Source organism: Scomber scombrus, chromosome 1 (assembly GCF_963691925.1).
Source record: "Scomber scombrus chromosome 1, fScoSco1.1, whole genome shotgun sequence".
NCBI classification, from domain to species: domain Eukaryota; kingdom Metazoa; phylum Chordata; class Actinopteri; order Scombriformes; family Scombridae; genus Scomber; species Scomber scombrus.
The window spans coordinates 27,247,959-27,271,648 of NC_084970.1; the positions used below are offsets into that span (position 1 = coordinate 27,247,959).

The 23,690-nt window shown below is 38.2% G+C and overlaps 2 protein-coding genes across 2 annotated transcripts; one reads left to right on the forward strand and one right to left on the reverse strand.

The window, feature by feature from the left end:
* The first annotated feature begins 3,845 nt into the window (after positions 1–3,845).
* On the forward strand, positions 3,846–8,829 carry LOC133984965 (long-chain fatty acid transport protein 2-like). Its single transcript, XM_062424493.1, has 10 exons — positions 3,846–4,410; positions 5,581–5,790; positions 5,910–6,068; positions 6,279–6,403; positions 6,803–6,997; positions 7,194–7,284; positions 7,366–7,564; positions 7,869–7,966; positions 8,109–8,239; positions 8,333–8,829. The coding sequence occupies exons 1-10, from the start codon at positions 3,930–3,932 to the stop codon at positions 8,504–8,506; spliced, it is 1,863 nt and encodes a 620-aa protein (XP_062280477.1). The 5' UTR covers positions 3,846–3,929; the 3' UTR covers positions 8,507–8,829.
* Positions 8,830–8,842: 13 nt separating this feature from the next.
* Positions 8,843–16,569, reverse strand: hdc (histidine decarboxylase). Its single transcript, XM_062432515.1, has 13 exons — positions 16,519–16,569; positions 12,677–12,698; positions 12,387–12,559; positions 12,164–12,277; positions 11,928–12,050; positions 11,675–11,812; positions 11,448–11,591; positions 10,847–10,913; positions 10,571–10,733; positions 10,341–10,431; positions 10,151–10,249; positions 9,953–10,054; positions 8,843–9,637 (listed from the first exon to the last, which is right to left on the reverse strand). Exons 1-13 carry the CDS (start codon positions 16,567–16,569, stop codon positions 8,852–8,854), a joined length of 2,073 nt encoding a protein of 690 aa, XP_062288499.1. The 3' UTR covers positions 8,843–8,851.
* Positions 16,570–23,690: the final 7,121 nt, after the last annotated feature.

Genomic DNA, 23,690 nt, shown 5'->3' on the forward strand with positions numbered 1-23,690 from the left:
AACCGCTGCAGGTATATATAATACTGTCCAGATCCATCTTTTCTAGTCACATAATGCACATTTTAACTCAATTTTAACAACACTGAGTAACTGTCCCCTCTATTTAAGCCTTTACAATGCTCTATAGTGATGTAATTGTTGTGTGTGCCTCAACCAGCTGTTTTGGATGGAAAAAGGAATTTGAATTTATTTATTTATTTTGAACATGAAAATAAAAACAGGCAAATAAAGAGAACAAACAAAACAAGCATAACAATGTTTGAAAAGTAGCAGGAGGGAGTGTATACTTATAAATTCTGACCCCTTTCTCACTACTCCTCCATTAACTCATAATTAACTGATAACTATTATTTATAACCCAAATATTCGCCTGGTGTAAAAAAAAAAAATGAAACCAACTTTTAACACAACCCTTCCTCTTAAAAATATTTCTTTTTGTATAACTTACTTCCAGGAGAGATTCACAATTGGTTTGGTGAAAGATCCACATTTGAAATGTTGCCCATTTGAACTGCTACTAATCAAAACAATAGTTTTAGGTTGTAGGTTTCATTAAACTTTCTCAAATCATAATTTTCTGTCCGTCACAGTTTGTCATTGACAGTTGGCAGAAAGGAAAACACACTGATGACAAATCTGTTGCAATGGGTGAACAGTAGGTCTATGTTTTGCAAGGTCAGTTAAATTTACTATGCACATGTAATCTTTTGACCTTTGTTTAAGTGAGTCGATGCCCGCTTCCATGTAATTTTGGACAGAACAATGTTGATAATTAACTTGAGTGTGCCAGACTATGTTTTGTGTGATTCTCAGTTTTCTGGTAGTTTGTTCCAGAGAAGTGGAGCATAAAAACCAAAAGCTGCCTCTTGACTCTGGGGACAGAAATACTGTCCCAGACAATTTGAGAGGTCTGGATGGTTCATAACTTAACAAAATCAGAAATGTATGTTGGCCCCTTTTAGTGGCAAAAAGTCTTATTACTCCATTTAGAAACATGTTAGTGTGATGATACTGCACATGTTTAGACATACCCTCCCTCAACAGGAAGACAGAAGCCTCTTCATACATTTACTGCTGCATTTATTGAAAGTGTGCAACTTAATTTTTCATGAGCTATATTTTTGCTGATTGTTTGTATGGATTAATCAACATTAATTATTGAATTTGAAACATTGTTTTGTTGACTTCTAAGTGACATAGTTAGCATGTGTCAAGGTCAATCTGTCTACCTAGTTAGCACATGATGTTCAGTCATGGCTGAGTTTGGGATGTTGCAACTGTCCCCAAAACAGACAAAACATCAATACAAACATTATGGGTCATTGTGGGTGTATGACACTTCTCCCAAATACAACAAAAAAATTAATAAATTACATTGTGCAAAATTCATTGTGATGTACACAATCATTGTAATTAATGATGTAATAATAAAATAATTTCATTATTTTGTGTTAACACAGACCTATTGTAAAGGTCCATATGCAAATAGTAAGCCATTATTGTTAGTCATACAGTGAATAGATAATCTAGAGTATTTAAAAAAGGGCAGGATTTATACTATTGGTTAAAATCATTTTTTAAGACTGTTGCAGTTTTGTACAATAAAAACATGTTTAATAAAAGTTTGTTGTTCCATTCATCCTGTTTAACACTGAAAAATGAAGAGACTGAATAGCATCTATAGCATCTGCACAGTGACTCAAGGTAACCCTAAATAACTAAATAAACAAATAATACTATATTGTTATTGAATAAATAAATAATACTATAGTATTATTGTGAAACAATACTTATTTTCCTAATACTATGCTCATTGAGACAAAAATCAAATGTTAATTTGTGAAATTTAATGTATTTTCCATTATAACATGTTGCAACTGTCTCTGGTGTTCACATCACTTGCAACATCTGGCTCAGACCTGCCAACACTCCACATAATTTGCATGGTACTGAACTTTTATTATGAATAATCATCATAAATGTGGATTCATACGTTTTATATGTTTGGCTGACGTTACCCAAGTTGCCAGATTGTCTATAAAACACAATCCACACATAAGTTCAACCAACCAGTCAACACAACCTGATTCAAGGAGTATGTGCACAGCGGCTTCCTGCACAGAAGGTCCTTACTCATGTTCTCTGTCACACTGCAGGCAAAGCAGTTGAAAATATTGCTTTTCTACGTTTATGATTGCTGAACAGCTACTTTAATACTTATACTTATACTGTATAGACAATAGGATACCTAGTACTTATTGGCTTGTTACTCGCAACAGTTTTATTGCATTTACAGTAACAAAGTCAAGTAATATGTTATCTTTCACTTCACCTCAACCCAGCCACAAAAAACCTCCTGTATTTTGAAACTTAAATGTTGGCAGGTATGATCTCCAGTGTTGAGGGTAACACATTAGAATACTTGGATTACTTTTTTGATGTAATGATTTAAGTACTCAGTTGTTTAGTTACATTTTTAAAAATGTAATCCATTATTTTTTAACCAACTATTCCTATACTTTTTTTCCACAAGAAAAGTTACTACTTTTTTGGCAGACATGCAGGCACCTGGCTATGTGCTACGGTTATATTACTGCGTGTGTACAGCAGCTCGGCAAGCAAGATGGCAAGATGGGACAGCTTTCACTTTGTGAAAATATACGCATTATTTTGAATTTGTGGGAGGAAATAAAGGCAAGAGCATTACAGTAACATGCAAGTTGTGCCCGGGTAACAAGAGGCTGTTGCCCTGTCGTAAGTAATGTAGGCATGTGTTTGAAAAGCCTGTATGCAGTTTTATAACTTGTATGTGGGCATATGTTTGAGAAGCATAGACACTTTAGTACAATAAAGAGCTGTAAATGGGACATTGTGTCTGTTATTCCTGCTATTAGTGTACATATTTACAGATTATAGAACAGACTTGGCTGTGTGATGATGGTAGAGTAATTATATTTAAACGAGGTCGTGACTAAAACAACATGCCCGAAGACTTACAAAGGGGTTTTCATTTCAGGTTACACAAAAGTACTCTAATGAGTTACTTTTTCTCAGAAGGCAATGCTGTAATGTAACTAGTTACTTTCTAATGACAGTAACTTTGTAATGTAATTAGTTACCTTTAAAAGTAATGTTTCCCAACACTGATGATCTCACTTCCTCCATTTAAACAAATATTGTGCACAATATGTCATATGTAATCATCTTTAAATGGTATGGGCAATTATCAGACACAAAGTTGGCCTAGTCCCAACACTCTGTGAGTAACTGAGGGAAATTCAAAGTGTTGCAACCGTCCCCAGTCTCCCTTACAAATCGTGGTTTTGGCAGCGTTCATTTTAGTACATGCAGGGCTTGTTCTAACAATGTAACACTTGATAAAACAAGTCTGCAGCAGGAAAAGCTGTAAAGGCTTTAACGAGTATCACCTGTCTTTGTCATAAAGGTGATACTCTTCACTATTGGCAGCAGCTGGAGAACTTCTTTCCACCCAGGAACACACATTGTCCTATTGTTACCCCACCTGTGCAGAAAGTCGTTCAAATTTCAAGAGGCGGAAACTGAATTGGTCTGTACACAGCACAGGCGCATTGCCAGACTGTTGTGCTGGTATAGACTACTGTCTTTTATACACTCATGCTCTGTTAGTTGAGCATGCTGGATAGGGAGGTGTTTGCAGTTATTGCCTTTGTGATGTTAAAAGTTGCAAAGTCAACTAGTTTTCAGTTTGTTTGTTTGTTTGCTTTCATAAATCTCCCCCCCCCCCCCCCCCCCCCCCCCCCTTCCTAGTAAAAGATGGCCCTCCCACTTGTATGTTGGTCCAACCAAACTACAACCTCTGCCACGGCCACTGATGGTGCTGTTGTGGTTTCTTAAGGTTGTCAGAAGTTAGTCGTTAGTTGCACACTGGAGCCTTTCTCTTGATAATCATGATTGCATATATTTTATATACCACTCTTGCAGGTTTGGCAGTTTTGCCGTTATTCCTTTACTTAAGAAACCCTTACCTTATGAACGATATAAACTACGCCATTACAGCTCTTCGCATCGCCAGGAAAATAAGCAAATTCAAGACGCACAAACCGTTTTACAGTATTTTGGATTGTTTTCTGGACAACGTGGCGAAGCTGCCGCACAAGAAGTTTCTGGTTTTCGAGGAGAGCTCCTTCACGTTCAGCCAAGCAGATAAAGAGAGCAACAAAGTGGCCAGAGCCTTATCGACGCATGCCCACTTGAAGGAAGGAGACACAGTGGCCGTCTTTCTGGAAAACGAGCCTATGTTTGTGTGGATCTGGCTCGGACTGGCCAAACTGGGGTGCACAGCTGCCCTGCTCAACTACAACATCAGGTCCAAATCTCTGCTGCACTGCTTCTCCTGCTGTGAAGCCAAAGTCCTGATTGCTGGTGCAGGTAAGGTGGAGGAACACGGAAATGTTGTCCTCCATATGATTATGAGAGGTTTTCATAATTGCTTTGATCGATTAGCATATTGGTGTCATTTTCTAGACATTCTTCTAAAATAACAGATTCACTCCAGGTATATTTTATAATTCTAACTGTGAGAACTGAGTGGAGTTATTTTGACGTTTTTGTTTTGGTCTTATTATCTCTGTTGTTAATTGTACATCGAAATACATGTATATTTTATTATGTTTATATTTCATAAAAAACGATTGCAAGTAACTATTATTTTTCTTATCAATTCAACTGCCAATGTTTTTTTGTTTTTTTGTTTTTTTCAAATAATCAATTAATTATTTAGTCCATGAAATGTAAGAAAAAAAAGGTCAGGTGTTGTCTTCTTTGCTTGTGTTGTCTGCAGTCTAAAATAAAGAAGGGTAATTCAATAAACTGTCGTATATGATGAGAAAAAACTGCAAATTCATTGAACGAATTAATTGTTGATGATCAACTAACCAGTCAATCAACTAATCACTGCAGCTCTAAAAATATAATCTGATGGTCTGATGTTGATTTTCCACAAAAGTTCAGTTTCCTAGCAAAATATGTAAAGTGACATGGACTCTTCCATTCAAAAGTTTTTTTTTGCTGTATACAAGCTGTCTCTTTCATTTATTGCAAAGTCCATTCTTAGTGGATCTGCTTCATATTTATACATCACACCTGTTGCACATAGGCACCTGAATGGGCCTCCAAAACTAGTTGTAATGTCACAAAATGATCTCGTCCATCTAGTTTTAAGCTCAAATGTAAGAACCTTTCCTACCTTCAGCAGATAAGGGTAAAAACAGTCTTTTAGTGCCAAACACTGCACATACATCATTCTGCACAGAGACACTCAGATGCCAGTTCATTTTATATTTGCGCTACATAGAGACAAATTAAATTGTCGTCCTCTTTAATTTAATAAGTTACTTGTGATGTTAAATGTATATCCTACTGTAAATGTTGGTATAGGTATATTGAGAGCTACTGGGAGCTAGAGTCAAATTCCTTTTACGCAAAACTTGGCCACTAAAGTATTCTAACATTGATTTAGCTTCAATTGTTTCTCTGTTATTATTGTGCTATATCAACATCCTTGAAGCACTCATCAGCTCTCTTTTGGCTGTCTTTCAGGCTTGCGAGATGCGGTAGAGGAGGTGTTGCCCACCTTGAAGCAGCAGGGCGCCCGTGTGTTCATCCTCAGTGAGGACTGTGATTTGGATGGTGTCGAAAACCTCTCTGACAAGATTCAGCAGGCTTCGGACCAACCTGTGTCGCTTCACCTGAGGGCCAACATTCACATTAAGAGCCCCGCTCTGTACATCTACACCTCAGGAACCACAGGTAATCTGACTGTTTTGTATAACCTTCACCTTAGGCTGCACACTTCTTTTTAGTGCAAAGGCCTTGTGCAACAGAAGTGCTGTATGACAATAAAAAATGGTTTAATGGTTATCTCATAGGACTTCCTAAAGCAGCTGTAATTAACCACGAGAGAATATGGATGGCATCTTTTCTTCAGTCTATTGCTGGCGTACGTTCAGACGATGTCGTCTTCGTGTACCTGCCTCTTTACCACAGTGCTGGCTTTCTGATGGGACTTTGTGGAGCCATAGAAAAAGGTAATACATGGGTATTTCACACATATCATACTTCATAGTATATGGTACAAAAGCATCATAAAACTACAAAAGTTTATTGGAGGTTAAACCAACAGATATTTTGGCTTTGATTTTTACTGTTTGTATTTCAAAGTTCATAAGTTTATTACCGTTCTTGAACTCTCAGTACAAGATTATGTGTTGCTGATTTCTGTGCCTCCTTATTTCTAGGCATCACTATCGTTTTAAAACGGAAATTCTCTGCCTCCCAATTCTGGAATGACTGTAGAAAGTACAATGTGACGGTCATTCAGTACATAGGAGAGATTATGCGCTACCTCTGCAACACACCAAAGGTAAACCTCAGAATGATGTCAAATATGGTTAAAGTTAATACTGTTTAAGATAGTATAACAAGATATATGCGGTTAAAGGATGGGTTCATTATATTTGAAGTATGTCTCAAAATAATATTCAGGTGCCCAAATGAACATTAACACATGTTTGTCTTGCTTTAATCATTCAATATCAACAGGAGTGGTTACAGCGAGCAGCACGTTTCAGAGTTTATATGGGCTCTTGACTATTGTTTTAAGACAACTAATGTTTGAAGACAGACTTGAAATATTGTGAATATATCTTTTAAGTATATTTGTAGCTCAAATACTCGCTGCAGTCAGATACACTGTGCACATAATGAGATGTTTATTATCCTTGTCACATCCAGCTTTCATCTCTTCTTCGCTCCCGTCTAGAGAGACAATGACAAGGATCATAAAGTCCGATTGGCTTTGGGGAATGGAATAAGATCAGATACCTGGGCTGATTTCCTGCAACGGTTTGGGGACATTCACATCTGTGAATGCTATGGAGCAACAGAGGGAAATATTGGCTTTGTCAACTATGCTGGGAAAATTGGAGCTATTGGCAGAGAGCATTTTCTCCATAAAGTAAGAGGCAATAAAAATGCTGTTCATTTGTCCCATACAGAGTATTAGTATTTGGTTGTACAGTAACATTGGTCACCAAGTGATGATCATGCATGGCTGGCTGGTCGGTTTTATCCAACTAAATGTTATGTTTTTAGGGGTAATTGGTAAATTTTTTTGTCATTGTATTCAGTTTTATTCTTGAACTGTTTTTCAGATGGCATGCCCGTACAAACTCATAAGGTACGACACAGAGAAAGAGGAGCCGGTCAAAGACTCTAGAGGATTTTGTATTGAGATCCCCACAGGTGAGCCAATATCCTCCCAAAAAACAAGGCTCTTGCATGACCTTCAGCTCTGTCTAATACAGCTCATCGTTTCCACCACAGGAGAGACTGGTTTGTTGGTGGCGAAGATTGGAGAGAAAACCCCGTTCAGCGGCTACGCCAGAAACAAACAGCAGACGGAGAAGAAGAAGCTGAGAAATGTGTTTGTGAAGGGAGACCTCTACTTTAACAGTGGCGACCTTCTGAAGATAGACGACGAGGGATTTGTCTTCTTTCAAGACCGCATTGGAGACACTTTCAGGTGAGGAGAGGTGCAAATAATGGAGAGGAGTCCACATCTGGAAACAGTTACTGATAACGACGCTTAAACTCTAAGGGTTGAATAAATTTAAGATGTAGGACAAAACTTTGTATTGGTAACATCATTTCAGATTTCTCAACAGTTTTTCCAGATACCGCAAGCACTCTGGTTAATGTACTATACTTATTTCCAGTGTTTGATTCCTTTAAGCTAGTTAAGATTAAGAATATTCATTAATCATTATTTCAGCATTTTCTGCAAATGGAATTCAAATAGGTTTACTTTTTATTGCAATCAAATGCAGGTGGAAAGGAGAAAATGTGGCAACCACAGAGGTGGCTGATAATATGCTCATGGTAGATTGTATTGAGGAGGCTAATGTCTATGGTGTGAAGGTGCCAGGTAATGATTACATTATTATCACCCATTTCAGAGCTATACAGGATATGTTCATTTGATCAAAATTACTATTTTGCAATAGTATGAAGCAAGTAACATTTGTACTGAGATAAGACCTCTTTTTTCTTTGGCCTTGACTGATTAGGACATGAGGGGAGAATTGGAATGGCAGCACTGACGCTAAAAGAAAACATGGACTTTGACGGCAAAGCCACATATCAGTATGTCAAAAAATGCCTCCCCAGCTATGCAAGGCCACGCTTCATTCGCATACAGGTGAACTGATGCCTAACAGTATCATAACATACAGCAAAAATCATACATTTGCCTGAAAATGTCAGTTTCTGAAGATTTATTTTTCTGTGGCAGGATGCGCTGGCATTGACTGGGACATTTAAGCAAATGAAGGTGAAGCTGTGTGAGGAGGGCTACAACCCTGCCGTCATCAAGGACTCTTTGTTCTACCTGGAGGACAATAATGGCTACGTACCCATGACCCAGGAGATATACAACTCCATCAAGGATGGAAAAATCAGGCTTTGAATGACTTCAGTCTTTATTATTGTAAAAGCTATGAAACTCAGATTGCACATTTAATTTACAGGATTCCAAATGATGATAAATGACCCGCACACTGAGCATTTATGTACAGCACATATCATGAGCTATTTTATTGTGTACAGAAATATATCACAGAATAATTTTGTTTTAAATACTTTTTAGTAAAAAGATCTTAAAAATATGATTTAAAATGAGCAAAGCAATCCCCAAATCATCTCATATTTGTTTATTTTACCAGATTAGTGATTTTCAATTTCCTGACCACATCTACTACAGGATTAAACAGTTAATTATCAATCGCTGAACTATTGTGCGTGGCTTTCATGATCATTGCGAGAGCTGAGGTGCAGTGGCAGTTTCCAGTGGAGTAGGAGAGGGTGCTGTATTGGCTATGGGAGAGGAAGACATACAGTTCATTCTTATGCAGGTGGAGGACAAGTGTTTTTGAGCTGTCTGTGAAACCTTCAGAGGGCAGCACAGCTGGTGCCGACCACACTGCACCCACTGGTTGCAGAAACTGGGCACGCTGTTGAACTTTGTCAGCTTTTTCAGCACCTGTTTACCCACAAGATTTGAAGGCATCTCAGTAATCTTAAGCAACGGGCCAGCCCCTGTTATTGGAGGCGTAGAGAGGACAACTGCAGAATCTTTAGAACAAGGCCTTGTTTCAAAGTCGTAGCCAGACAGGGGACCAATGCAAGTGTAAGGCAGAGGCTCGCTGTTGCAGCTCAGAGAGCGCATTGCTCTCCGAGTTGGATTCCAAGCCTTGTCAATCCACAGCTCCACTTGAGCCGTGTCCATCTTGGAGGTAGTATCCTCGGTCTCCTCAGACCTGGTGTCAGAGTTGGGGTCGTAGTTTTCTTCAGATCCTATTACCTCATCATCTTCTAGTTTTGGCTGGACTGCATTATCGAGCAGCTGTATCTCAGCCACAAGATCGGAAGCCATTTTGGAGATAATTCCCCAGTCTCTAAGGATGTCATTGGCAGTGGTGTACTGTGAGGTCACTGTAAATCGGATGATGCGTTTGGTGTGAATTTCTGCAGGGATGAGGTACATGGTGCCAGATAGGGTCAGTCTCCTCAACAGCTCCTGGGTTGAAGCATTTCCTGCCTTGAATGATAAAACACTCACTTTACATAACATATTCATAAATAAAACATTGCAGGGCCAAAGATATAACAAACTATAGAAATAAAATACCAATAAAGCAACTTCTTATTGATTTATTCAAGGTTTCAGCTCATTCGGTATTGCTTTCACCTTCACCTGTGCTTGATAAAACCAGTTTACACAGTTCATTGGTTCACCTTTGAACAAGGTGTGACTGGCAAGTTTGTACATCTCAACAATCATTAGCCAGTGAAGAACATGTTGCCTAACAAAGGTGACTTCACAGAGAGATTTTTGCACCACATAGATACATACTTTCAGACAGAAAACAACCAGGCCAAGGTTCCTCTCAGCAGGAACCTCAAAATTTGGATCACTCCTTATCTGAGACTCCAAGAGCTTTGCCATCTCAATACCCTGAAGACCACAGAAAAAACACACAAAATACATCCTTCATTTGTGAATATTTGATATTTAAAATGATTTGCATGAAGATAAATAACTGCAGTTTACATGTCTGATATGAGCCTGGAGGTTATTCAGTCCGAAGGAACGCATGACAAACCAGAGTTTGAGAGAACGGAAACGTCGGCTGAGAGGAATTTGCCAGTGCTGAAAAACAGAAAAAAGTGGTGTTATCAGATATAATTATTCAGCCTGATAGTTGAATCTTTAATTTGAAGGAGATATGAAGGGATCTTACCATGAAATCGGTGGCTGATTGTGAGTTTTCATGTCTCAGGTACACAGGATCAACATTAAACGTCTGTTGGAGCTTATATTTATCCCTTACCCTGAGGCAACACAATTAAACCATATTACCAACCAGCAAGCACTGTTTCATTGTTTGTTTGGTTTTAAATTTCACTTGAGACCCACTCTTATACATCATTTTAATTTCTGTAGAGGTGAGATGATACTGTTCTCACTCACCAAAAAGCAGTGCAATCAAAATGAACCATCATCCACTTGGAGGGGTTGAAGACAAAAGACTGTGCAAATTCAATGCCCTCCAGGGACGAGCGCAGCTCAGGACAGAAGTAGGCTGAGCCAGCATATGCAGCGTCCACATGGAGCCAGAGTCCCTCCTCTGCACCTGTAAAAACATTTAAATCAAGTATGTCCCACTACAGCCAAATAGGAAAAATATATTAGACTTTTAGACTCAAAGTTACTGAAGACACTGTAGGAGTAAATATTAAGACTTACACACTGGTCCCAGTTCAGATAGCTTGTCAAAGGCACACACTCCAGTAGTTCCCAAAGTGGCACACAGCTGAACAGGAGAGGAACAAAATCAGATCAAATTCAACACTTATGTATGTATTTTCATTATTTAAAATAACACATACTTAATATTACCACTGAGTTATTAAAAGTAGCACACTGTAATTTTCTGTCTATTTGAATGTGTTATTCTACATTCTAGGCAGCTCTTTCATTTCAATGCAATATGAAAGTGAATTTTTAGCTATTTGTCTGATAAAGTCTGTAGCATGGACATTGGATGATGCAGGTTTGAGACTCTGCTGATGAACAAGTTAGATTACCGGGGAAGCAAACATCCAGAGGGCAAACAATGAGCAAACATGAATACCATAAAAAAGGACAATGTGAATTTGGTAGACTATTGAATTTTCCTTGAACGCACCAACAAGGAGTAGTTTTCCTGCTTGCATCTGCTTTACCACGCAATAATACATCTTAAAATATACATGATGTGTTATTAATGGTATAAAATATGCTAAATTAATTGGTATGGTAAACACCCTCCTATTTCCATGACACGCACCCATTCTTCAGTACCTACCATAAAAGGGACCAGTCCCATCCTCCTGTCTTCTTGTATGGCTTGTTTCAAAGTGTTTCCTCTCAGAGACAAGTTCTCATCAGTGGGCAGAAATCTGATCTTCACCAGAGAGATCAGCCCTGCCTTCTCAACTGAGGAATGGGCCTATGAATACAGTAGCACACCAACATCAGTTGTATTTCATCCAACTGATTGGAAGTTAAAGTACAAGAAGTAGTAACATTGACCTGATCTGAAGCGTAAGCCACCAGTCTTGAATTTAGGACAGAGTCGTCAATGTCGTGGTCGAGCTCAGCCCGCAGCTGCAGAATTTTGTCTTTCCTGGCTGCCAGCAGAGCCACCAGTGTACTCTCACTCACTGTGCTCTGTCAGGAGAGTTGATATAGAGGGCAAAGATAGTGAGCTAATTACTGTGTAAAGGCTTTTGTGCCTTAAAAAGCAAATAAACCACAACAAAAAAACAGATCAGGTGTAACAAACCTGAAGTATGCCTCCACCTCTGCTGTCAGAATGGTGATGCAGGAAGAAGGAGGGGAGCCCCAGGGCTTTACACAGCCAGTCCATCACATGAATTTCCAACTCCGTACAAGCAGGACTGGAGGCCTTTACAAAAACATCACAGACAGAATGTAATTTCTCAGGATAGTGTCATTTTGTTATTGTCAAATCTTTTGCTTTTTTAATTGAGGAGAAAAAAGTGTTGGTTGTTCTCTTACCCAGGTGAATCCAACACAGTTGATGGCATCAGCCAACATGTCCCCGAGCATAGAGGGCCATGAAGTCAGACTGGGGTAATAGGCATGCATATGAGGACTCTGCCAGTGAACCACCTTGGAAAAAGAGGAAAAAACACTTCATTTCTGGCTACAAGAAAGGAAGCTGAATTTCAATTAGAGTTTGAAATAGTTCATATGATGAAGGATGACAGTAGGAACTTACACCTGGCATGATGACTCTCTCGATGTCGTTGAAGATATTCTCCCAGTCCTCTGGCTCTGCAGGTGCAGTGTCAGGGAGAAGGTCCCTCATGTAGCCCGGTTTCACATCAGGAATCACCCTCCTCTCCCTGATAGTGCTCAGGTACTGCGTGATGTAGTCCACCAACTCCTTACCTGATCAGTAAAAGACACTGTAACAACTGGAGTGATATTTCTAATAAAATGTATCATTCATAATTATTTTACTTATTGTAAAATACTATTAACACAGACAATGGAAAGCATGATTACCTCTACGATTGTATTCCTCAGCCTGCATTTTTTTCAGATGGGAGGTCTTTGAGTTAATTTTCTGTGTGCAGCAGGTGGCTGCAATGATGCTGTCTGTATTCAGTAGCAGAGATCACAGATGTATATAGACGCTTCTGTGAAGTACACGCCTTAAAATGGTGACGCATTTCAACCACAAAACAAATATCTTGCACATTTTCTTTCCATCTTTGGCATGATTGGTGGCATCACCCATTTACTCCACATTTGCACTAAATATTGACCCTCCTCTAGTGGTAATGGTTACCTATCAGTAAAATTATACAGTTTTTAGCAGGAATGTAGCAAAAGCAAATGTGATGCAAAATCATCAGTCCCTCTGCACCCATATCAAACATTATCTATATTCATATCATCCCTTATGTAGTTAAAATAAAACATGTTTCCCATATACAGGCCAAACATTTCAACAAATGTTTGGAATATTGTTGAATATTGTTAAATAATCACATATTTGCAGTATATCACAGCACATCTTATTGCCATTTTTCTTTTCAATTATTTGAATTGATTTCTACCTAATTGAATACACTATAATTTAATGTCATATTTTGAAAAATTAAATGATTTTGCTAGGTTTTAAGTAAAGCCTATATGGATTAATTCCACATATTTAAATACATTCGTAAGATATTAGATGATGCATTTCATAGGACTGAGCACTAGGAAACAGATTTTGAAATTAAAGGCATGGAAGTCATATTATTTCAAGATTAAAGTAATAGCACTGTGAAATTCAAAATTCCATAATTTTTTGTTTTTGCCTTAAATTGCTCGTCAATAAAGATAAAAATTTAAGTAAAAAAGTCATGGTATTATAAGTCAAAGTAAATACAAGAAACATATTGACAAGAGAAAAAGCTTCCAAGATGAGGACTTAACATTGATGAGAAAACTGATGGGAAATATTTATCCTGGTAACTAAATTTACTTAGAGAAACAAGAGAAAATAGCTTTCCTGGCTCTGTCAAAGGAAACACAGCACCTCTAAAGCTAAAGCACATTAAAGCTCATTTGTTTAATTTGTACAAAAATGCAACGTTGACAAGAGTAGTATCAAGCTTCTCACACTCTATAGGCAAGAGAGTGAATGACCATATTTCCAAAAATATTAATTAATTTCAAGGTTTGAGAAAAATATTTGACTCTTGATGATTTGATGACCACATGTTATTCTTGCATCTTAAATCCAATAGAGCCCTATCAGCTGGCAGACAAAACAGAACTGCTGTCCTCAAAACTTTATACAATTGCCATTCTCTGCCATTTCCACCTCTCACTTGGCCTGAATGCATTGCAGAGGATGACTGTTAGAGCAAAGCAATATTTGTACTGGATGATGACTCTTCATAAACAAATATAAAAGTAAAGTAGGCTATAGGGGACATTATAAAAATGAACAATGAATGAACACACAGTAAAAGGTAATAGGATGATGACGGCAAACCCATCTCTGTCATAGCTTATCGCTGCCTTTTAAATGTGGACAAAAGCGCGAGCAGCACCTGGACTGTTCACACACTGTGCTGTTTGCTGTGCATTGTGCTCGGCGTGTGCCAGCTCTCATCCGGCTCTGAGGGGAAGCTAGAGCCTGGAGTCAGACTCACTATAATTCAAACATGCCGAGCACACATCAGTGTTTTAGTAAGCCGATTATAATGAGAGGCAACCAATTAATTCCACTGATGCAATGAAACTAATAAAGTTCCAGAGGAAGTTCATTGGAGCCATTTCAACACATTAACATTGAAACTGCAGATTTAATTAACCTAGATGTTATTTTCATTTGGTGGAAGTAGAGGAGTCTGCACACTCACTGCACACTTTATTCTGTCCAGCAATTGTAAAAATAAAAAAAAGAAAGAAAGAAAAAGAAACAGGGCTTTTTCGCTCATATTCAAAATTCTGTCATTTTTAATGTTGTATTAACACATTTGTATTTGCATTAAATGTAGAGCTGCAACAATCAGTCAATTAATCGATAATTTGATGAGGAGAAGATTAATCGTAACTTTTCAAGCAAATATTTAAAAAAGCCAAACATTCTTTGGTTTTAGTTCCTTGAAAATTAGAATTTGCTGCTTATCTTTGTCATATAGGATAGTAAAATAAATATTGTACATTTTTTAAATATTTATAGACAATTAGTTAGTATTAATCGATTAATTGTAGAATCAATATACTAATTGACAATGAAAATAATTTTCGGTTTCATTTTTAGTGCTTCATCCATTTAGATGCATTTCTTGATCCACATTCAAAAACCAAAAATATTTCAGTGTCAGAAAGAATGTTAAGTTGTTGAAGCATGTTGCAGACAGTCAGTAGATATGAATCATTATATTACACAGCGTTCCTTTCACTAAATCCAAATTGTTGTGTAGTTTAAGTCCAAATTTGTTATTAAACAAATCATATATTAAAACATGGACTGTATCTTGGTTTAGTTTAGTCCTCTGAATCACAGTCAAGCTTAAGCCCACAAAGTTCTTTTGATCCCACTGATGGCCGAGAGACTAGTAGACGGCAATGACTACAGTAATAGCAAGTGTGTGTGGCGCACAATACACAGGAATAAGTGTTATATGACACGGAGCGGAGCACAGTGTGACTATTGTGCTCCATGTATGCCTTTACATCTGAGAGTCGAAGCCTGATGAAAGCAGGTTTAACCATAATTGTGCAATTGAAGCTCAAATGCTGCCTTGTGACATCAAAGTCAAAGTGCTCCATGCTGGATCAAACTTTGTTGCTTTTATTCAAATAAGCTGAACCTGAATGTGAAATTTCAATGTAAGATTCGACTATGACCAATAAAACTGCAGGCTTGATTATTCAAACCAAAAGTCTGAGATATTTTTTATAGAAAGAGAGATCTGACCACTTAGTTTGACTGATTAGGCGGCCCTGTGAATGAAGGGGGAAACAAAGGAACATGATGTGTAGTTGTTGTTTTTATACTATTTTACAGGCTTGTGAGTTTGGTCTGTGGTGGAAATACGAAGTATGTGATGGGTGTTGCTTTAATGGAAGAATTTCAGTTATTATTGATTTGTTGTTTAACTGTCTGGATTCCCCACCAAAAAAGAGGGATTACGATCAATACTATTACAGTCAGTAGGATGCATGTTTTAGGAGAGAACCCCATCCTGTGAAATGGGTGCCACTGCGAGCTGTGATGATGTATATTGGGATGCTCTATCTGATATCTACAAGCAGGTGAAAGCAGCTCTTCCAGCTCGAGCAACAGGACCCCTCCACAACCTGAAACCCGGTGACTGGATCATGGTAAAACACTTAAGAAGGAAAAGCTGGCAGCAGAAAAGGTGGACAGGGCCATTTCAAGTTATCCGCACCACTCACACAGCGGTAAAGGTTGCTGAGGGAACCACATGGATTCACACCTGCCAATGAATGAAGATCCCAGAGCATAAGAAAGGTTTGCATAATAACAGAGCATGTCACTTTCAGACAGTTTTGTGGATGGTAGATGTCTTGGTGCTGGTCCAATGCCTGTGTTAGATGGTCGTGGAAACAGTATTTCAAAGGGACTCAACCCATATTTAGGCCTAACGCTCATTCTCATCTGCATGAGAACTATGGGGAGGACCTTTGACCATGGTAGGCCTGGCTCTTCACAACATTTTGCTATGGCTTAAGTTATTTTTGTTGTAGTTTTGTTTATTAACATTTTTGTTAGTAAATGTCACCTTGTGTGCACTCTGCTTTTTTGCAACATCCCGGTTCCCATTACACAGTCTGTAAGGATGTCATTGGCGACCGGTGGTGTCCTGTGAGGTTACCGTAAATCGGGCGATGCGTTTGGTGTGAATTTCTGCAGGGATGAGGTACATAGTGCCTTACCTTGACCTTTGCTTGATAAAACCAGATTACAGAGTTCATTGGCTCACCTTTAACAGGGTGAAAGGTGTGGCTGGCAAGTTTGTACACCTCAACAGTAAGAACATGTTGCACAAATAAGATAAAAATGGATTTAACAGAGGAATTTTTGTAGTTTACCACATAGATACATACTTTCAGACAGAAAACAACCAGGCCAAGGTTCCTCTCAGCAGGAACCTCAAAATTTGGATCACTCCTTATCTGAGACTCCAAGAGCTTTGTCATCTCAATACCCTGAAGACACAGAACACACCCATAATTTGCTAATATTTGATATTAAAATTTTTTTGCATGAAGATAAATAACTGCAGCATGTCTGATATGAGCCTGGAGGTTTTTCAGTCCGAAGGAACGCATGACAAACCAGAGTTTGAGAGAGCGGAAACGTCGGCTAAGAAGAATTTGCCAGTACTGAAAAACAGAAAAAAGTGGTGTTATCAGATATAATTATTCACCCTGATAGTTGAATCTTTAATTTGAAGTAGATATGAACGCACCATGCCATGGTTTCGGTGGCTGCTTTTGAGTTTTCATGTCTCAGGTAAACAGGATCAACATTAAACGTCTGTTGGAGCTTATATTGATATATATATATAATTAATTATATAAAATTAAACCATATTACCAACCAGCAAGGTTGCACTGTTTGTTTGGTTTTAAATTTCACTTGAGACCCACTCTTATACATAGTTTTAATTTCTTTAGAGGTGAGATACGACTGTTCTCACTCACCAAAAACAACCCAGTCTCACATCAAAATGTGTCATAGCTACGTTGGTCCACATAGCAAAACGTAGTAGTCTCACAATATCAGCTCAAAAATTGTGAGATGGCTGTTTTTTCTGCCCTATTTTTTTCAGGAGCATGTCTATGTTCCCACAGCACCTATGTTCCCACCTCCCTATGTTCCCACAGCTCTATGTTCCCACGTTTCTAAGAAATTATTCAAATTTAGGCCCTATGTTCCAACAACCCACCGTCCCACAGACATGTGGGGTGTCCTGGTACGGCTGTGAGGCTACGAGTGAAAGTCCCTCATGAGCAATAATTTACAAATTAAGCACTGGGGTGGGCACAATGCACACATTTGTAAACTTTGAAACATTGTAATATTTCAAGCACGAGAATCTCTTTGCTCCCGGATTCCCATGCACAATGGAATACAAGACAGAGGGTATTCTATATTTTTACACACACAGCCAGTTAGGAGGACAGAGTGAAGGTAAAATATCCATGCCAAGTGCTGTAGTTGAAGTGGAAGTTACAGGCCCATGGGTTAGGGTTAGAAGAATGTTTCTTGTGGCATGCTATAGTAATAGCATAATAATAATAATAATAATAATAATTATTATTATTATTATTATTATTATTATTATTATTATTAGTAGTAGTAGTAGTATTATTATAATAATGCATTTTATTTAAAGGCGCCTTTCAAAGCACTCAAGGACACCTTACAAGGCACATATAACACAACAACAGTACATCAAACAATATAAATCAGGTAACATTTAGTGCAAAGATAAAGAATAAATATGTATGTGACTACAAAGTGCATTAGTACAATAAATAAACAAGAACAAGGTGGCATAGTTAGTGTGAGACAGAGTATGCCACTCTGAATAGGTGCGTTTTCAGGTGGGATTTAAAGGTGGAGACAGAGTCAGAAGTGTGAATGTCTGGTGGGAGAGAGTTCCAAAGGCGGGGGGCAGATTGGCTAAAGGCTCTAGACCCCATGGTAGTTAAGTTGGCAGATGGGCAGAGAGCTGGTTGGCAGAGGAGGATCGGAGAGTTCGGGAAGGCGTGCAGATGTGAATAAGTTCAGAGAGATATGATGGTGCCAGGTTGTGAAGGATCTTGAAAGTGAGGAGTAGAATCTTAAAGTCAATGCGGGGTTTGATAGGAAGCCAATGAAGTTGCTGCAGGGCAGGAGTGATGTGTTCAATAGAGGGAGTTCTGGTTATGATACGAGCGGCTGCGTTCTGTATGATCGTAGGGATGGTAAAACTACAGAAAAAAACACATAAAACACACCTTTCCTTTGCTAATATTTGAGGATTAAAACAATTTGCATGAAGATAACTATAGTTTACATGTCTGATAGGAGCCTGGAGGTTTTTCAGTCTTAAAGACCGCATGACAAGTCAACACAGTCTCACGGCAGTTTGTAAAATAGTCACGAAACTATCGTCCCAAAAATGCCCTTTATAGAATACTACCTAAAATATCTTAAATAAAGCAACATCTTTACTTTTTCTTAACATAGATCATCTGGACAGTATAATTACTAGTGCTACTGTACTAGATACGATATATTCAGTAGATAAATCATTTTAAAACCCTTTTTAACAACTCTACTTTACAACCCAGAAGAACTACAACTGTGGTGCTGACTTGTATCAAGCTGCATGGCGCGGCTTTGTAGTTTTCTTTAATGGGTTTTTCATATAATTGGAAGGTGTAAATACTGAATTTAGAGTACACGAATGAGTTAAAGGGGATGGTAAACACATTCTGTAAACAGATTTTAAATATCTGATTGTTAAATGAGTGAAAATTTAATTTAGCTGAGGTCAAAAGCTCTCCATAATAGTTGGTCCCATGTCTTTGGCCCCTAAGCTAAATTATCAGCCCTATAATATGCACCAAGTTCAAGGTTCAAAGGTCAGTAATTTAAAACAGGAGTCACGCAGAGTCTTCATACTAACATAGGTTACTCTCTGGGTCAAGACCTTTTCCAATGAATTGGTTTAGCTCTACGACAAACATTTAATCTTCACATTTCATGGACTCAAGCCATCCCAGGCTTAGTTTCAGAGAGCACTTTGAAGATCCAATGGATGAAATTAAGCTTTTTGATTATTTATTAATCTTTTTTAAAAGGTACTAGGGACCAAAATGAGTCACTTTTAGAGATTACAATACTGCTGACAATCTAGGGCAGTACTACAGGCTTGGAAGAAGGCCTGAAGTAGCCTACTTGTTTTAGGGTTAGGCTGAAAAGACCAACCCATTCTCATTCATGCCTACTACACTGCAAAAAAAAGAGGAGATACTTAAATCACACATTGGATCTTGATTAATGAATTATTCAAGTTGAAAATCTTTACTGACATATATTGTATAATTTGGTGAGAACAAAATGACATAACAAGGTAACAAGCACAGGTACCACTGGAGGACATCAGGCCCTCATGCCACCCTGTATGTTTGTTTCTGACAGTTTGGTCAGAAACATGCACAACAGTAGCCTTCTGGAGGTCATTTTGTAGGGCCCTTGCAGTGATCCTCTGTTCCTACTCACACAAAGGAGCAGAAGTTGTAAATCACCAAACTTAGTGCTGATTTCTTTTTTGAAAATGAATGTTTCACTTTTCTTTTGGCTCACTCTAGTGCAGCCACCCCATATTAAGGGCAGAGGATGGTATCTGGGTACTGGAAACCTTTAAAGGGATATTGCAAAAAAGCAGGTTGGCAGGCCAGAGTACGTGCACAGAAAGTGAGATTTATTAACAAAAATATGAACCAAATAAAAGGCAAAAAAGAACCATAGCAACAAACAATAAAATATGCAGCCTCACAGTAAGCTGATCTCGTCTCTATTCCCCTCAATAGACCAGTGACTGGCCTTTTACATTCTCCGCCTCACATAACTGGAACATACCATCTCAGGTTACCACAGGGTGAGCTAGACTCATATCCGGCTTTCAGATCATAAACAACATTGATATAAAATTTCTGTTACTGCTGACGATCACAATATCTTATGGTTACACACACACACACACACACACACACACACACACACACACACACACACACACACACACACACACACACACACACACACACACACACACACACACACACCTACGAGTGAACCAAATTATACAGAGTGTCAAATACTACAGAACAGTTTTATCCTTCCTACCGCAACATGACAGAGCCTGGTGATTCATTACTGAGTGCAGCTCATGATGGACACATGTTGCCACTAACACAATCTGCCCTTCAACAAAACGTAATATTGCTAAACACAAAATATTCAACTGAACTGAAACCTGTATTCCAACTGTGCAACATGACTGAAACCAACAGGAACAGTAGACTGTAGACTGAAATGAGTGATTAACACAAGTAATGTTGGGCTAACTAGGGCTTAGTGAAAAGGGAGAGGAGCAAACTTTTCACACTCACTCTACAAGTAGACCAAAGGTCATCATCAGCCGCAGAACAACAGCAATGCAGCTGCTCAAAGAAATTTGAGCTGAGTAATGCAGTAGTAGGGCTTGTAGAAAAGGGGAAGTTAGAGCCTCAAAAATGCCTTTTGGATATCTTAATTTTGATCTATCTTAGGTCACTTAGAAACCTAAAATCATTTCCGTCTGAAATACTAGTTCCATCTAATAATTCCCACATTGTCTATTCCCTGTTGCCAGTGAGCTTTCTCCAATACACAGCAGTGTGACTTCTCACTGGTACCAAAAAAGAGAGACCCTGTCAACTCTGTACTGGCCTCTCTTCACTGGTTACTATCAGTCAAATACAGAATTGATTTTAATATTGTTTTATTTGTTTTAAAGCACTCATGGACTGGCACCAGCTTATCTGTTCTAGCGCCAGACCCCACAGATCTGCTGACCAATCACTGCTCATCATTCAACGCTCTCAGATAAACTCCAGAGATGATCGGACATTTTCAATTGTTGGCTCCTATTATTAGATCATCTCCCTCAGTTGATATTTTTAATACACATCTTTAAGACCAATCTCTTTCCGTAAGCATTTATTAGTCATCATGAAGACGCTGGAGATAATCACACTCACTTATTATTTATTGGCATTTTTTCCTCTATTATTTATTTGTTCTCTGTGCTGTTTTGTTTTTAGGATTAAATCCCCTTTTATTAATTGTATTCAATGCTTTTATTATTATTATTACTTCCCTTCAGGGATAAATTACATCTTATCTTAAATAGACATTTAGCCATACCAAGAAAAATAAACAAACAAACAAGCATAAACGTATAGGAATCAGGGGTACAACTCAGTGGTGCAGGAGTGCAAAGACATAACGGCCATAACTATTTGAACTCTACACATTGCAGGAATGCAAATGAACAATGTCAAGAATCTGAAATATTCTACACATACACATGTGATGATAGCATGCAAGAAATACAGTAATGTAAATGTTTTAGGCTCTTTAGATGTATAGACTCTTACATCACAATGAAATACCATCAGGGAGGAATCTGATTCTGCTGCATGACAACAACACCAAACATACAACCAGAGTCATAAAAACTGTCTCCAGCAGCAGAAAGTACAAGGAGTCCTGGAACAGATGTTATGGCCCCCACAGGGCCCTGATCTCAACGTCATTGAGTCAGTCTGGGATTACATGAAGAGACGGAAGCAACTGAGACCTAAATCCACAGGCGAACTGTGTATTTAGAGTTCTTCAAAGACACTTGGAAAAACCTGTCAGACAAGTACCATTAGTTTAGTTCAGTTTAGTTTATTTTGCCCAAGGTAAAATTTACAAAAAACATGAAAGCTAATGACATATATAATATATATATATAATGATATACAGTGCAGGGAGAGCCAGTAAAAAAACAAATGGGCTTGTTCAAAGCCTCCACCTAAAAAATGTTAAAATCTCACAATATTACAAAAAATAATATGACCACATAAAAGTGAGAACAAGCCAAATAATCACAATACACATATAATAACAATAACAAAATAAAAACGGAAAAATAACGTGTGAAAGTGTTTGTGCACAAGTGCGCGCGCGCGTGTGTGTGTGTGTGTGTGTGTGTATGTATGTGTGTGTCTGCTAGGGGGGAATTGGCCCCAACATCTGTACAGGATACATGAAAACTATGAGTGAAACAAATAAAACAGACAAAATACATTGAGAAAAACAGTTACAAAACAGCTGTTTTTTCTCAGGTGGGAAAAGCTATTCCATAACTTGGTACACCTAAATCTTAACGAAAATTGACCTCTGCAAGTAAGAACTTTGGAAGGATGAATATTTGATGATTCACGAGTTGAGTATGAATGAACCTGCGAATTAGCTTGAAAGTAAAACTGAAACTGCTCAGGAATATTTCCTTCACCTGAAAGTATCTTATAAATAAAAACACACCTTTGTTGTAAGGTCCATTTAGTTTGGGATAACTGGATTCCAAAGGACTCAGTAAGAAACCTGGGCCTCCACAGCTACATAACTAATTAACCTAAATTGACCACCTACACAGATCACACTCTCTCTTTTACAGGGGCAGAACTTATTTGCCAGGGTGCATAAAATTGCTGACATGTGTGTGTGACTCTTGCAAAATAATAGATTTGCTCTTATGAGAGGGGGTGTTACAGGTGGAGTGGGTTGTGGTTTCCTTTTTCACCTGTTTTGTGTTTTCTCCGTTAGGTTCCAACACCATTAGGTTCTGCTCCTCCTCTATTTTTTTAATATTCAGGGATGTAACAAATGCTTAATTCTTATATTTACATTAGGCTGGTTGTTACGACCCTCTGAAACAGCTCATCCAAGAAGGCCAAACATAACTACTAGAGTTAGAGTGTCAGCCAAAAACACAGAATTTTGGTATGTAACACTGATATACATACATATTTATTTAGTAGCTTTATTGTCATTATATTGAGGGTCAGACAACAATATAACGACATTTAGATATCACTCCCTGAGCCATAAGAACATTTAAAAACAATTAAAAACAACTTAAGACATAAATTCAACATTAACAATCTATAAGAGCAACAAAGTGCAATATGCAATATAAAAAGGTGCAAACAGTAGCAATTCTTGTTGTAACAGTAGGCCACAATCAGTGAGTGCGTGTGGGTGAGTGGGATGAGGGAATCAGGCCTTGTTCATTAGTTTAACAGCTTGGGGAAGAAGCTGTTTTTCAGTCTTCATAGTGTGTGTCTGAACTGTCCTGTATCGCCCCTATCAAAGTAGTTGGAAGTGGTGGTGGCTAGGATGAATAAATACAACAAAATAAATTAATTCAAAGGTTGGCTCTCACACACACAGAGT

Excerpts from the sequence above, each read along its gene's own strand:
- LOC133984965 (XM_062424493.1), top strand. The coding sequence starts at position 3,930 with ATGATTGCATATATTTTATATACCACTCTTGCAGGTTTGGCAGTTTTG. Across the intron at positions 6,998-7,193 it reads GAGAGCATTTTCTCCATAAA|ATGGCATGCCCGTACAAACT; the intron begins GTAAGAGGCAAT and ends ACTGTTTTTCAG. Across the intron at positions 7,285-7,365 it reads TTGTATTGAGATCCCCACAG|GAGAGACTGGTTTGTTGGTG; the intron begins GTGAGCCAATAT and ends TTTCCACCACAG.
- hdc (XM_062432515.1), bottom strand. The coding sequence starts at position 16,569 with ATGTACCTCATCCCTGCAGAAATTCACACCAAACGCATCGCCCGATTT. Across the intron at positions 10,250-10,340 it reads AATCAGCCACCGATTTCATG|CACTGGCAAATTCCTCTCAG; the intron begins GTAAGATCCCTT and ends TCTGTTTTTCAG. Across the intron at positions 9,638-9,952 it reads TGGTTGTTTTCTGTCTGAAA|GCAGGAAATGCTTCAACCCA; the intron begins GTATGTATCTAT and ends TTATCATTCAAG.